General features: G+C 43.0%; 1 protein-coding gene across 1 annotated transcript in view; it reads left to right on the top strand.

Moving 5' to 3' along the window:
- Positions 1–431: 431 nt before the first annotated feature.
- LOC115195421 (protein AF-10-like) overlaps positions 432–16,854 on the top strand; it is a gene marked incomplete in the record, with an annotated part of 77,746 nt that continues 61,323 nt past the window's right edge. The window contains 3 exon segments of the mRNA XM_029755257.1: positions 432–920; positions 7,556–7,635; positions 11,688–11,742. Of these exon segments, the coding sequence (XP_029611117.1) occupies positions 758–920; positions 7,556–7,635; positions 11,688–11,742 (298 nt within the window).

Genomic DNA, 16,854 nt, shown 5'->3' with positions numbered 1-16,854 from the left:
ATTGGAAGGCAATGACAGTGGTTTTATTTAGGCCTAATGTAAAGGCACACTGTCAGATGTGCATAGGCTACTATAGAGTGTGGAACCATGACATTCACATTCAAATAGCATTTATTTCCATAGTTACAATGTCCTAGTGTTCAATAAATTACATTATATTCTTTGAGAGCAAAATTATGCTAGGTTTTCTAAATATGACTTTAAATAGACCTTGGCTACATATAAAGGCTATTTACAACGTCTCAGATGACAACAACAGCCTACATAAACAATGGAGTAATATTCATTCATGTTTTTGCTATAATAACTTAATTCATATTTGTAAATACCTCATGTTGATGTATACAATGTTGCCAATAGTCATTCGTCATTTGTAACAACCACGCATTGTACTGTTACAAAGTTTCCAAGCTGTTTCCTTCACAACACATTCGTTTAAAAAGGCCATGTGGAACCAAAATGGCGCCGTGCACATTGGCAACAATCTGAGCAAATCGTACCCATCCTTCTTGACTTGTCACGCGCCGTGCGTGCTTACGTACTTCCGCTTCCCGACGGGCCGCTTCATCTTGCTCTGGATGTGTGTAGCCTTCACTGAAGTGGGAAAAATACGGTGCCAAAACGGAATGTAAACACGATTAAAACATGATCTTTCGACCAGGTGGGACCTAAAGCGCTGTCACATTGAGTAGATGAGGATCTTCTGCAAAGGTTTCGGCGCATCTTTGTCGTCTTCGTATGTCTACTTTCTCCGTAAATGGTCTCCGGCGAGCTGTGCCTGGCAGCGGACAACGACTTCTTGGCGAATAATATGAAGGAGATGATTGGAGGTTGCTGTGTGTGCTCAGACGAGAGAGGCTGGGCAGAAAACCCTCTAGTATACTGTGACGGTCACGGCTGCAATGTTGCAGTCCATCAAGGTAAACACCGGATAAAATCCAAAACATTAAACATGGAATTTGCTTGACGAACATCCGATAACTAGCTCAGGCTAGGTAGCACGGTTGATAGCTTATAACGTTAGCTAGCTAGGCTAACTAATTTTGTTAGCTACAATAGCTAATAAGCAAGGTTATAGCTAGTTACTGTAACGTTAGCTAGTTATATCCAATCGACTGTTGCGCGTTTGTCATGACCTAACGTTGCCTACCATGTAAGGCTAACGGGCCATCACATGAACGTTAGCCCGTTACAATCCGCTATGGAAGGATTTCTGTAGTTGTCAACATTGGCTGTGTAGCCTGGCTATACAATTCGTTGAAATGGCATTGCCTAGCTCTAACTAGCTAGCTAACGTTAGCATGTTACATAATTTGTCTTAACACACACACACACACACTAGCTAACGTTTTATTCGTAATGATATCCCGCAAGTAAATCACATTATTTTCCCAATGTATTGCTAGATACGTTTTGTAAACAATAGTGCCACGCGGTGAAGTAGTTAGCTAACTACGGTATGTTGTCAAAATATTGTTAGCTAGCTACTGAGTTTGACCGAATGAACCTGACCCAAACAACAATGTCAACGTCACTCAGATTCTGCTGACAAAGTCACAATCAGAACTAGGTATCCAATCGACACAGTCAATATTGGTGATTTTGGCTTTGTGAGACAGAAAAACTGCCATGTAATTGTATTTTTATTGTTGATCGTTGTCATGTGATTGAATATATGTCTTCATACACATATTTAGATCTGATTGGGATCCCCATTACCTAGCCCCATTAGCTAGCAACAGCTAGTCTTCCTGGGGTCGGACACATAACAAAAAAGACAAATTATTTTTTTTGTATTTGTTATTTATCCTTTATTTAACTAGGCAAATTAGTTAAGAACAAGTTCTTATTTTCAATGACGGTCTAGGAACAGTGGTTTGAAAGCCTTGTTCAAATGCAGAACGACAGATTTTTACCTTGTCAGCTCGGGATTCGATCTTGCAACCTTTCGGTTACTAGTCCAACGCTCCAACCACTAGGCTACCTGCTGCCCCAAAACATACATAAACTAAACACACCTATTTGTACATGTTATTAAACACAGCCTATATGTTTTACATGTGAATTAATCAATAGCTAATCAACACACTGACCTCTCTGTCCCCAACAATAGACAGCATAACAATACCCTTTTTATCGTCAGTGGATTATCGCTGTTCATTAAAGTGGATTACTTGAGTCAGTCAGATGTGAGATAATCTGAGAGGACAGCAGAGGTATCTGGAGTGCAGCATGTTCAGACTCACACACCCAGTGGTGACCACGATTTAGTGCATATAGGGGAAATACTCCCATGAGCTTGGTGTATAGGCTACACCTGGGTTATGTTCAGTACAGCACCGGGCTGGCACATTGGCAGTCTGTTGCAAAATGTTTAGAAACAGAAAGCAGAGATTTTTTTTTTATCGGACACGTTCATCTAGGACCATGCCATTAAAAAAAAAGAAAAAACATGTTTCCCACCTATAACATGTCTATATTAAAAGCGTCCATGTTACGTCAAGTGATTTACCGTTGTAGCACGGCCTACCAGGACACAATACATCAATGTCCACCTCTGGAGGTGTCAGCCAGATCTGGCACCATTTGCACTATTCCCTGTTTTGATCTTGAAATAGGTAATCCAGGTAAATCATGAAGATCTGTAAAATAACTATCACCCATTGAGTTATAAAAGAGAAGTGTGAATATATATTTTTATTTAGTTGTATTAACCATGTCTTGGGCCGTGAGAGTTTGTTACAGAACCAAAAAAACCTTGTTTAGTCATGTTACCTGGCTAGCTAGCTAACAACATGGTACCTTGGCTATGCACTGGGAAAACTGAAATGGGATAGATAGACAATTCAAAGAGATGCTCCAAAGTTTGGATGCATATGCCTAATCAATGTAATTCTAAGGTAAACCTGAATAAAAAATGAATAGCTTTTTCTGGTGATCCCTACATTTTTGTTTGGTGCCTAACTTTTGGGAGTGGTGTGTGTGAGATAATGAGAGAGTGGTGTGTGTGTGTGGGAGAGGGAATAAGTTAGTGAGCAAGAGTGTGTGAGGAAGGGAGAGTCTGTAGGCTATCTGAAGAGAAGGTTAAAGATGGTTTCATATAGGCCCTTACTGCCACAATGAACATGCAGATCATTATGCATGAATTATTCCTCCTATTCCGCCCAATCACAGGTAGGCCTTTTGATATGAGCAAATCAGATCTTTTCTGCAGTAGCCTTTTCTATTATACAGTAGAAAGTGTGACGTTAATTCAATGTGTTGTATTGAGTAGAGGTGTGACTATCAGGAACAGTTTTTTTTGTGTGCAGAAAGTATTCACACCCCTTGACTTTTACCATATTTTGTTCTGTTACAGCCTGAATTTAAAATGGTTTAAAAATAGATTTTGTGTCACTGGCCTACACACAATACTCCATAATATCAGAGGAAATACGGATTTCAATTTTTTTTACATATCATTAAAAATGAGAAGCTGAAATGTCTTGAGTCAATAAGTATTTAACCCCTTTGTTATGTTAAGCCTAAATACGTATATTGAAAAAAAAAATGTATACCCCTTTTTCATGATATCTAATTGGTAGTTAGTCTTGTCCCATTGCTGCAACTCCCGTACGGACGGGAGAGGCGAAGGTCGAGAGCCATGCGTCCTCAAACACAACCCCGCCAAGCTGCGCTGCTTCTTGACACTTCTCGCTTAACCCAGAAGCCAGCCGCACTAATGTGTCGGAGGAAACACTATACTTGACGACCGTGTCAGCGTACATTGCGCTTCGCCCGCCACAGGAGTCGCTAGAGCGCGATGGGACAAGGACAACCCAGCTGGCGAAACCCTCCCCTAACCCGGATAACGCTGGGCCAATTGTGCGCCTCCTCATGGGTCTCTCGGTCGCGGCCGGCTGCGACACAGCACTGCGATGCAGTGCCTTAGACCGCTGCGCCACTCGGGAGGCCCTAAATAATTTTTCTTACTGATTACCTCATCTCTGTACCCCACAAATACCCCGTGTGACCAGGGTTGTGGGTTCGATTCCCACGGTGAACCAGTACGAGAAAGTATGAAAATGTAAGTCGCTCTGCATAAGTGTCTGTGCTTAACGACTAAAATGTAAATGTAAAATGCAAATACAATGATCTGTAAGGTCCCTCAGTCGAGCAGTGAATTTCAAACACAGATTCAACCAAAGGCCAGGGAGGGTTTCCAATGCCTTGCAAAGAAGGGCACCTATTGGTAGATGGGTAAAAGAAGAAAATGTATTTTTATATATATATATATATATATATATATATATATATATATATATATCTCAGACATTGAATATCCCTTTGAGCATGGTGAAGTTATTAATTACACTTTGGATGGTGTATCAATACGCACAGTCACTACAAAGATGAGTTAGGCATATTTCCTATTTCCTTATGCTTTCACCATAAAGCCAATGGTGACTTTAACACAGTTACATAGTTTAATGGCTGTGATATGAGAGAACTTGAGGATGGATCAACAATATTGTAGTTACTCCACAATACTAACCTAAATGACAGATTGAGAAGGAAGGCTATACAGGTATTGTTTTTATTCCAAAACATGGATCCTGTTTGCAAAAAGGCACTAAAGTAAAACTGCCCAAAAAATGTCAAAGAAATAACTTCATGTCTGAATACAAGTGTTATGTTTGGGGCAAATCCATCACAACACATCACTGAGTACCACTCTCCATATTTTCAAGCATGGTGGTGGCTGCATCATGTTATGGGTATGCTTGTCATCTGCAAGGACTAGAGTTTTTTTTTAGGATAAAAAATAAATAAATACAGAATATAGAGCTAAGCACAGGCAAAATCTGAGAGGAAATCCTGGTTCAGTCTGCTTTCCAACAGATAATGAGAGACAAATTTACCTTTCAGCAGGACAATAACCTAAAACATAAGGCCAGATAATATACTCTGGAGTTGCTTACCAAGACGACGTTGAATGTTCAGAGTGGCCTAGTTACAGTTTAGACTTAAATTGGCTTGAAAATCTATGGCAAGACTTGAAAATGCCTGTCTAGCAATGATCAACAACCAACTTGACAGAGTTTGAAGACATTTTGGGAAGAATAATGTACGAATAGTATACAACCCAGGTTGGCCAGATGTGCAAAGTTAATTGCTGCCAAAGGTGATTCAAACATGTATTGACTCGGGGGTGTGAATACTTATGTAAATTAGATATTTATGTATTTCATTTTTAATAAATAGCAAAATGTTCTAATATGTTTTAACTTTTTAATTATGGGGCATTGTGTGTAGATGGGTGAGAAATAACATCAATTGAATCCATTTTTAATTCAGGCTGTAACACAACAACGTGGAATAATTCAAGGGGTGTGAATACTTTCTGAGGGCACTGTTTAGAAAATTAGACTAAACCCAGTGGTATCGTGGTGATACTTGGTATGGTGGTGATACCGCTCGGTCTGGTGGTGATACCGCTCGGTCTGGTGGTGATACCGCTCGGTCTGGTGGTGATACCGCTCGGTCTGGTGGTGATACCGCTCGGTCTGGTGGTGATACTGCTTGCTATGGTGGTGATACCGCTCGGTCTGGTGGTGATACCGCTCGGTCTGGTGGTGATACTGCTCGGTCTGGTGGTGATACCGCTCGGTCTGGTGGTGATACTGCTTGGTATGGTGGTGATACCGCTCGATCTGGTGGTGATACTGCTTGGTATGGTGGTGATACTGCTCGGTATGGTGGTGATACTGCTTGGTATGGTGGTGATACCGCTCGGTCTGGTGGTGATACTGCTTGGTATGGTGGTGATACCGCTCGGTCTGGTGGTGATACCGCTCGGTCTGGTGGTGATACCGCTTGGTATGGTGGTGATACCGCTCGGTCTGGTGGTGATACTGCTCGGTATGGTGGTGATACTGCTCGGTCTGGTGGTGATACTGCTTGGTATGGTGGTGATACTGCTTGGTATGGTGGTGATACTGCTTGGTATGGTGGTGATACCGCTCGGTCTGGTGGTGATACTGCTTGGTATGGTGGTGATACCGCTCGGTCTGGTGGTGATACTGCTTGGTATGGTGGTGATACCGCTCGGTCTGGTGGTGATACTGCTTGGTATGGTGGTGATACCGCTCGGTCTGGTGGTGATACTGCTTGGTATGGTGGTGATACCGCTCGGTCTGGTGGTGATACCGCTCGGTCTGGTGGTGATACCGCTCGGTCTGGTGGTGATACTGCTTGGTATGGTGGTGATACCGCTCGGTCTGGTGGTGATACTGCTTGGTATGGTGGTGATACTGCTCGGTCTGGTGGTGATACTGCTCGGTATGGTGGTGATACCGCTCGGTCTGGTGGTGATACTGCTCGGTATGGTGGTGATACCGCTCGGTCTGGTGGTGATACTGCTTGGTATGGTGGTGATACCGCTCGGTCTGGTGGTGATACCGCTTGGTATGGTGGTGATACCGCTCGGTCTGGTGGTGATACTGCTTGGTATGGTGGTGATACCGCTCGGTCTGGTGGTGATACTGCTTGGTATGGTGGTGATACTGCTCGGTCTGGTGGTGATACTGCTCGGTCTGGTGGTGATACTGCTCGGTATGGTGGTGATACCGCTCGGTCTGGTGGTGATACTGCTCGGTATGGTGGTGATACCGCTCGGTCTGGTGGTGATACTGCTTGGTATGGTGGTGATACCGCTCGGTCTGGTGGTGATACCGCTCGGTCTGGTGGTGATACCGCTCGGTATGGTGGTGATACCGCTCGGTCTGGTGGTGATACTGCTTGGTATGGTGGTGATACCGCTCGGTCTGGTGGTGATACTGCTTGGTATGGTGGTGATACCGCTCGGTCTGGTGGTGATACTGCTCGGTATGGTGGTGATACCGCTCGGTCTGGTGGTGATACTGCTTGGTATGGTGGTGATACCGCTCGGTCTGGTGGTGATACTGCTTGGTATGGTGGTGATACCGCTCGGTCTGGTGGTGATACCGCTCGGTCTGGTGGTGATACCGCTCGGTCTGGTGGTGATACCGCTCGGTCTGGTGGTGATACTGCTTGGTATGGTGGTGGTGATACCGCTTGGTATGGTGGTGGTGATACCGCTCGGTATGGTGGTGATACCGCTCGGTATGGTGGCGGCGATACCGCTCGGTATGGTGGCGGCGATACCGCTCGGTATGGTGATACTTGGCCTGGTGTCATGTCGTTAGCAGAATGTTGGTTATGTGACAACCGCACTCTGCAAATAGGCACGTTTTCCTGCAGTTTATACTGTTTCTTTTGCGTGTTTCCGTGTACTGTCCTCTCTGCAGAGTGCTGCTATGGCATCGTGGTATTAACCCAGTACTGTCCTCTCTGCAGAGTGCTGCTATGGCATCGTGGTATTAACCCAGTACTGTCCTCTCTGCAGAGTGCTGCTATGGCATCGTGGTATTAACCCAGTACTGTCCTCTCTGCAGAGTGCTGCTATGGCATCGTGGTATTAACCCAGTACTGTCCTCTCTGCAGAGTGCTGCTATGGCATCGTGGTATTAACCCAGTGTTGTCCTCTCTTCAGCTTGCTATGGCATCGTGCAGGTGCCCACTGGACCCTGGTTCTGCAGGAAGTGTGAATCTCAGGAGAGAGCAGCCAGAGTGGTGAGTCTGACCAATAGAGTATTAACACCGTATTCTCAGCACTGTGTTTTTATACTACAGTTTCCGCTAATATTTAGCCGGTACTTTATAGGAAATTGTGTTATTACTTTCTGGTACTACTTACTTCAAAGAATTCAACACAATTGGCAACTACCTGGTAGCAAAGAGTACCGTATGGTGCGTATATCAAAGGATCCAAAACAATAGTACATTGGTTATTACAGTGTAAAATGTTACACAGTGGCAAGATGACAGAGACAGTCAGCCGTGGCAGCATCAGACATGATTAAGAACCCGCAGTATATTTCTCATGGAGGGAAAAAACGGCATCTTTGCCTCTACTTTCCTCATCCTGGCTGTAGAAACAGTTAAACAGTGCGGTCATACTCGCTTGTGATATTGTGGGGACAAAAATTGGCGGGAAGAGGATCTTCTTTTTTCTTCTGAGGGATGGTAGGCATCCTGTGGGAGGAGCTGGTGTGAAATGGGCAGGACTGGAGGGATACCCACACACCACTCGCTCTCTCACACACACGGGAAAGGGAAACAGTCTTGGGCAGCAGATAGTGGGTTTGTGTTTTAGGAGAGGTTGGGGCCAACTTGGCTCTCCCTTCCTCACAGTAGTAACCACACAGTATGACAGAGCTGGATGTGGTAGCTATGGCATGGAAGACCACCAGCACCTATTTGATAGTGTTGGATCAGTGATTACTGAACATACTGTGTGTGTAAGAGTGTGTATGAGAGAAAGGGAGTAGGGTACATGCTTGCGTGTGTATCTATAGTATGTAGTGCCTACAGAAGGTATTCACGCCCCTTGACTTTTTTCAGATTTTGTTAGTCTGAATTTAAAATAGATTACATTGAGATTCTTTTGTCACTGGCCTACACACACAATACCCCATATGTCAAAGTGGAATTATGTTTTTCAAAATTTATACAAATGAATAAAAAAATGAAAAGGTGAAATGTCTCGAATCAATAACTATTAAAAAGTCCTTAATTAACAAGTCACATAATAAGTCACATGGACTCACTCTGTGTGCAATAACAGTGTTGAGCATGATTTGTGAATTTGTAAGTCGCTCTGGATAAGAGCGTCTGCTAAATGATGTAAATGTGAATGACTACCTCATCTCTGTACCCCACAGGGAGGCCAATGGGGACTTTAAAACAGTAACAAAGTTTAATGGCTGTGATAGGAGAAAACTGAGGATGGATCAACAACATTGTAGTTACTCCACAATACTAACCTAATTGACAGAGTGAAAAGCAGGAAGCCTGTACAGAATCCAAATATTCCAAAATACTGTTTGCAACAAGGCACTAATTTGATTTATTAGGAATGCCAATGCCAATGGTGACAGTTAGTCTTACTGGCGTCCGACACATAACGAAAAATACATTACAGACAAAAGCCTTTACAAACCTCATGTTCATGTTTTTAAGTTTGTTTGTGTGTGTGTGTGTGAGCGAGCGCATATCTGCATCGATCAATTACACAGACATGACGGTACGTACACACAACAAGTAGGTCACATGGGGGAGACGCGTTGGGGCTTCCGAGTGGCACAGCGGTCCAAGACACTGCATCTCAGTGCTAGAGGCGTCACTACAGACCCTGGTTCGATTCCAGGCTGTATCACAACCGGCCATGATTGGGAGTCCCAAAGGGCGGCGCACAATTGACCCGGCGTCGTTAGGGTTTGGCCGGGGTAGGCCGTCACTGTCAATAAGAATTTGTTCTTAACTGACTTGCCTAGTTAAATAAAGGTAAAATAAAACATTTTTGAAACCATGTTTACTTGCACTATATAAAATGGAAGGGAGTTCCATGCACTCATGTCTCTATATAATACTGTACGTTTACTTTAATTTGTTCTGGACCTGGGCACTGTGAAAAGACCCCTGGTGGCATATCTGGTAGTGTGTGTGTCTGTGTGTCTTTACAACCATTGAATATATATTTTGACCATGACAGTTTACAATCTAATGTAACGCCAAGTAATTTAGTCTCCTCAACTTGTTCAACAGCCACACCATTCATTACCAGATTCAGCTGAGGTCTAGAACTTAGGGAATGATTTGTACCAAATTCAATACTCTTAGTTTTAGAGATGTTCAGGACCAGTTTATTACTGGCCACCCATTCCAAAACAGACTGCAACTCTTTAAGGGTTTCAGTGACTTCATTAGCTGTGGTTGCTGATGCGTACGTATATGGATGAATCGTCAGTATACATGGACACACATGCTTTGTTTAATGCTAGTGGCAGGTCATTGGTAAAAAATGTTTAAAAAATCTTGGCCGAGTTACAGTTTTGACTTAAATCTACACTGAACAAAAATATGCAACATGCAACAATTTCATAGATTTTACTGAGTTACAGTTCATACAAGGAAATCAGTCAACTGAAATAAATTAATTAGGCCCTAATCTATGGATTTCACATGACTGGGAATACAGATATGCATTTGCCTCATGCAGCGTGACACATCTCCTTCACATAGACTTGATCAGGCTGTTGATTGTGGCCTGTGTAATGTTGTCCCACTCCTCAGCAATGGCTGTGCAAAGTTGCTGGATATTGGCGGAAACTGGAACACACTGTTGTACGTGTCGATCCAGAGCATCCCAAACATGCTCAATGGGTGACATGTCTGGTCAGTATGCAGGTCATGGACATTTTCAGCTTACAGGAATTGTGTACAGATTCTTGCGACATGGGGCTATGCAGTATCATGCTGGAACACGAGGTGACGGCACCACAATGGGCCTCAGGATCTCGTCACGGCATGTCTCTGCATTCAAATTGACATCAATGAAATGCAGTTGTATTCGTTATCTGTAGTTTATGCCTGCCCGTACCATACCGCCACCACGGGGCACTCTCATCAGCAAACCGGGATTCATCCGTGAAGTGCACACTTCTCCAGCATGCCAGGGACCATTGAAGGTAAGCATTTGCCCACTGAAGTCAGACGGCGAACTGCAGTCCAGTCGACTCCGGTGAGGACAACGAGCACACAGATGAGAGTCCCTGAGATGGTTTCTGACAGTTTGTACAGGAATTCTTTGGTTGTGCAGACCCACAGTTTCATCAGCTGTCTGGGTAGCTGGCCTCACGATACCGCAGGGGAAGAAGCTGGATGTGGAGGTCCTAGGCTGACGTGATTACACATGGTCTGCAGTTGTGAGGCCGGTTGGACGTATTGTCAAATTCTGTAAAATTACGTTGGAGGCTGCTTATGGTAGAGAAATTAACATTTAAATTCTCTGGCAACAGCTCTGGTGGACATTCCTGCAGTCAGCATGTCAATTGCGCTCTTCCTCAAAACTTTAAACATCTGTGGCATTGGGTTGTGTGACACAACTGCACATTATAGAGTGGCCTTTTTATTGTCCCTAGCGCAAGGTGCACCTGTGTAATGATCATGCCGTTTAATCAGCTTGTTGGTAGGCCACACCTGCTAGGTGGATGGATTATGTTGGTAAAGGAGAAATGCTCACTAACAGGGATGTAAACAACATTTGATTAGCTTTTTGTGCATATGGTAAAATTCTGCAATCTTTTATTTTAGCTCATGAAACGTGTACTTGGAAATCTATGGCAATACCTGAAAATGGTTGTCTAGCAATGATCAACAACCAATTTGACAGAGCTTGAAGAATTTTGAAAATAATAATGGGCAAATGTTGTACAATCCAGGTGTGGAAAGGTCTTAGAGACTTACCCAGAAAGACTCACAGCTGTAATCGCTGCCAAAGGTGATAATAACATGTACTGACTCGGGTGTGAATACTGTATTTCATTTTCACATTTTTTTCTAAAACATGTTTTCACTTTGTCATTATGGGGTATTGTGTGTAGATGGGTGAGAATTTGTTTTATTTATTCCATTTAGAATTCAGGCTATAACACAACCAAATGTGGAATAAGTCAAGGGGTATGAACACTTTCTGAAGGCACTGTATATCTTTTTGTGTGTAATTGTATGTTAAAGGGTTTTGCTAAAGGTCCATGTCTCCCTCCTGTCTTCTTTCAATGCAGAGGTGTGAGTTGTGCCCCCACAAAGATGGCGCCCTCAAGAGGACAGATAATGGAGGTAAGAATCATCTATCTAGGATAGGTGTGTTGTGTGTAACTGATTTTGGCTGGAGCAAAAACCTGTCCTTGTCATGGAGCCTCCATTCACGAGAGTACTCCCATCGAGTATTGACACATGCACAGGCTGTTGGCGTCCCACAAGGTTCTGTGCTTAGCCCATGCTGATTTTCTCTCATTAATGGGATGTGTTTGGCCTCTTCAATTAAGGTGCCGATTTATATGTATTGCGATTATCAAGATTCTATGTGTTGCGATTTGATACTGTGATTTTATTGCGATTCGATGTTCCAAACATATTGCTCGCCATATGTCTGCTGCAGAGGGACAAGAGAGCCATGAGAAAATTAGTTTTGATCAGTCATGGAAATAAATTGTCAGTCATGGAAAACAAATTTGCTCCTTATTTAAAAAGAAGATGGACAACAAGCTATAAAGAACACATACTGGAGTTTTGGTGTAGGTATAGCCAACTAGTGCAAATAAATAGCATTCTATTAGTGTGTGTGTGTGGATGGATGGATGGATGGTGTTTGGCATGACAACAAATGAAAAAGCCAGTATAGTAGTGACAAGGGAGAAGCCAATGTGTTTGTGAGTGTTTCCCAGGGGACCCTAATTACCCATGTGGTGAGGGTAGGCAACAACACCTTCGCCACGCTCACCCTCAACACGGGAGCACCTCAAGGGTGTGTGCTTAGTCTCCTCCTGTACTCCCTGTTCATCCACAACTGCGTGGCCAAGCACGACTCCAACACCACCATCAAGTTTGCTGACGACACGACGGTGGTAGGCCTGATCACAGACGGCGATGAGACAGACTCCAGGGAGGAGGTCAGAGACTTGGCAGTGTAGTGTCATGACAACAACCTCTCCTTCAACGTCGGTAAGACCACAGAGCTGATCGTGGACTACAGGAGAAGAGGGGAGAGAACGCCCCCATCCACATCGACGGGGCGGTAGTGGAGCGGGTCGAGAGCTTCAAGTTCCATGGTGTCCACATCGCTAAGGACTTAACATGGTCCACACACACCCGCATAGTCGTGAAAAGGGCACGACAGCGCCTCTTCCCCCTCAGGAAGCTGAAAAGATTTTGCATGAGCCCTCAGATCCTCAAAAAGTTCTACAGCTGCACCATCGAGAGCATCTTGACTGGATGTATCACTGCTTGATATGGCAAACGCACCATCCTCGACCGCAAAGCGCTACAGAGGGTGGTGCGGACAGCCCAGTACATCACTAGGGCCGAGCTCCCTGCCATCCTGGACATCTATATAAGGCGTCAGAGGAAGGCCAGAAGAATTGGCAAAGACTTCAGCCACCCAAACCATAGTCTGTTCACACTGCTACCGTCCGGCAAACGGTACCGGAGCATTGGCTCTCGGACCAACAGGCTCCGAGACCGCTTCTAGCCCCAAGCCATAAGACTGCTAAATAATTAATTTAATGGTTACACGGATTATCTGGGCTGACCCTATCTTGCACTCACTCTATGCACACTCACAAGACTATATACACACTACACTGACACCCACACACATTCGCATACACTACATACGCACACATGCCTACCAACAACAAGCATACGACAAGACAAATACCCACACACACATACACTTTAACACTCATATGCTTCTGCTACTCTGTTCTTTGTTTCTCTTATCTATCCTGATGCTTAGCCACTTTACCCTGCCTTCTTGTACATATCTACCTCAAATACCTTTTATAGCTACAGTTGAAGTCGGAAGTTTACATACACCTTAGCCAAATACATTTAAACCCAGTTTTTCACAATTCCTGACATTTAATCCTAGTAAAAATTCCTTGTCTTAGGTCAGTTAGGATCACCACTTTATTTTAATAACGTGAAATGTCAGAATAATAGTACAGAGAATGATTAATTTCAGTTTTTCTTTCTTTCATCACATTCCTAGTGGGTCAGAAGTTTACATACACTCAATTAGTATTTGGTAGCATTGCCTTTAAATTGTTTAACTTGGGTCAAATGTTTCTGGTAGCCTTCCACAAGCTTCCCACAATAAGTTGGGTGTGTTTTGGCCCATTCCTACTGACAGAGCTGGTGTAACTGAGTCAAGTTTGTAGGCCTCCTTGCTCGCACACACTTTTTCAGTTCTGCCCACAAATGTTTAGGTCAGGGCTTTGTGATGGCCACTTCAATACCTTGACTTTCTTGTCCTGAAGCCGTTTTGCCACAACTTTGCAAGTATGCTTGGGGTCATTGTCCATTTGGAAGACCCATTTGATAGATAGATAGATAGATAGATAGATAGATAGATATATATAGATATATATATATATATATATCTATATATATATATATATATATATATATATTTTTTTTTACACCTTTATTTAACTAGGCAAGTCAGATTAAGAACACATTCTTATTTTCAATGACGGCCTAGGAACGGGGGTTAACTGCCTTGTTCAGGGGGGATTTGTTTTTGCAACCTTCCGGTTACTAGTCCAACGCGCTAACCACCTGCCTTACATTGCACTCCACGAGGAGCCTGCATGGCAGGCTGACTACCTGTTACGCAAGGGCAGCAAGAAGCCAAGGTAAGTTGCTAGCTAGCTTATCGTTTAAAAAACAATCAATAACATAATCACTAGTTAACTACACATGGTTGATGATATTACTAGTTTATCTAACGTGTCCTGCGTTGCATATAATCGATGCGGTGCCTGTTAATTTCTCATTGAATCACAGCCTACTTCGACAAACGGGTGTTGGTTTAACAAGCGCATTTGCGAAAAAAGCACTGTCGTTGCACCTATGTACCTAACCATAAACATATTTAGACTTAGGGTTGCCACCCGTTAGATAAAATACGGAACGGTTCCGTATTTCACTGAAAGAAAAAACGAGATGATAGTTTCCGGATTCGACCATATTAATGACCTAAGGCTCGTATTTCTGTGTTTATTATAATTAAGTCTATGATTTGATAGAGCAGTCTGACTGAGCGGTGGTAGGCACCAGCAGGCTCATAAGCATTCATTCAAACAGCACTTTCGGGCATTTTTCCAGCAGCTCTTCGCTGTGCTTCAAGCATTGCGCTGTTTATGACTTCAAGCCTATCAACTATAATTTAATATAATTTGTGGAACGTTCCAAAAGGAATCTATTCCAAAAACTTCGTAAATAACAAGGTTGCCAAAAAAACAACGCATACAAAGTTGTATAGCGGCAGAATAAGATACCGGGTAGGGAGTGGTCTATTTCATTGCGTTTTTCACTCATCACGTTTATTCCGAAAAATGTCTGTCCTCATGTCTGTTTGCCTATGGACAAACATTAAGAATAAGCTACGTGGTGAGTTGATGCCTATTCGGCAGCTAGTTAGCTAGGTTTGTATGCGTTGCTACTTTGTATGCGTTGTTGGTTGGCAACCTTTTACTTTACGTTTTTTGGAACAGATTCCTGTTGGAACGTTCCACAAATTATACCCACCCCTTCAAGCCTATCAACTCCCAAGATTAGGCTGGTGTAACCGATGTGAAATGGCTAGCTAGTTAGCCGGGTGCACGCTAATAGCGTTTCAAATGTCATTCGCTCTGAGATTTGGAGTGGTTGTTCCCCTTGCTCTACATGGGTAACGCTGCTTCGAGGGTGGCTGTTGTCGATGTGTTCCTGGTTCGAGCCCAGGTAGGAGCAAGGAGAGGGACGGAAGCTATACTGTTACACTGGCAATACTAAAGTGCCTATAAGAACATCCAATAGTCAAAGGTATATGAAATACAAATCGTATAGAGAGAAATAGTCCTATAATTCCTATAACAACTACAACCTAAAACTTATTACCTGGGAATATTGAAGACTCATGTTAAAAGGAACCACCAGCTTTCATATGTTCTCATGTTCTGAGCAAGGCACTTAAACATTAGCTTTCTTACATGGCACATATTGCACTTTTACTTTCTTCTCCAACACTTTGTTTTGCATTATTTAAACCAAATTGAACATGTTTCATTATTTATTTGAGGCTAAATTGATTTTATTGATGTATTATATTAAGTTAAAAATCAGTGTTCATTCAGTATTGTTGTAATTGTCATTGTTACAAATAAATACTTTTTTTTAAAAAATCGGACGATTAATTGGTATCGTCTTTTTTTGGTCCTCCAATAATCGGTATCGGCGTTGAAAAATCATAATCGGTCGAACACTAATATATCCACATAATTTTCCTACCTCATGATGCCATCTATTTTGTGAAGTGCACCAGTCCCTCCTGCAGCAAAGCACCCCCACAACATGATGCTGCCACCCCCATGCTTCACGGTTGAGATGGTGTTCTTCGGGCTTGCAAGCCTCCCTATTTTTCCTACAAACATAACAATGGTCGTTATGACCAAACAGTTATATTTTTGTTTCATCAGACCAGGACATTTTTCCAAAAAGTTAGATCGTTGTTCCCATGTGCAGTTGCAAACCGTAGTCAGTTTTTTAATGGCGGTTTTAGAGCAGTGGCTTCTTCCTTGCTGAGTGGCCTTTCAGGTTATGTCGACATAGGACTCGTTTTACTGTGGATATAGATGCTTTTGTACCTGTTTCCTCCAGCATCTTCACATGGTCCTTTGCTGCTGTTCTGGGATTGATTTGCACTTTTCGCAGCAAAGTACATTCATTTCTAGGAGACAGAACACGTCTCCTTCCTGAGCGGTATGATGGCTGCATGGTCCCATGGTGTTTATACTTGCGTACTATTGTTTGTACAGATGAACGTGGTACCTTCAGGCATTTGGAAATTGATCCCAAGGATGAACCAGACCTTGTGGAGGTCTACAATTTTTTTTTTCTGAGGTCTTGGCTGATTTCTTTTGATTTTCCCATGATGTCAAGCAAAGAGGCACTGAGTTTGATGGTAGGCCTTGAAATACATCCAATTGACTCAAATGATGTCAATTAGCCTATCAGAAGCTTCTAAAGCCATGACATAATTTTCTGGAATTTTCCAAGCTGTTTGAAGGCACAGTCAACTTAGTGTATGTAAACTTCTGACCCACTGGAATTGTGATTAAGTGAAATAATCTGTCTGTAAACAATTGTTGGAAAAATGACTTGTGTCATGCACAAAGTAGATGTCCT

The sequence above is a fragment of the Salmo trutta genome, chromosome 6, assembly GCF_901001165.1.
Source record: "Salmo trutta chromosome 6, fSalTru1.1, whole genome shotgun sequence".
In the NCBI taxonomy this organism is placed as follows: domain Eukaryota; kingdom Metazoa; phylum Chordata; class Actinopteri; order Salmoniformes; family Salmonidae; genus Salmo; species Salmo trutta.
The sequence above is the reverse complement of the archived record's forward strand: the minus strand, read 5'-3'. Positions and strand labels throughout refer to the sequence as shown.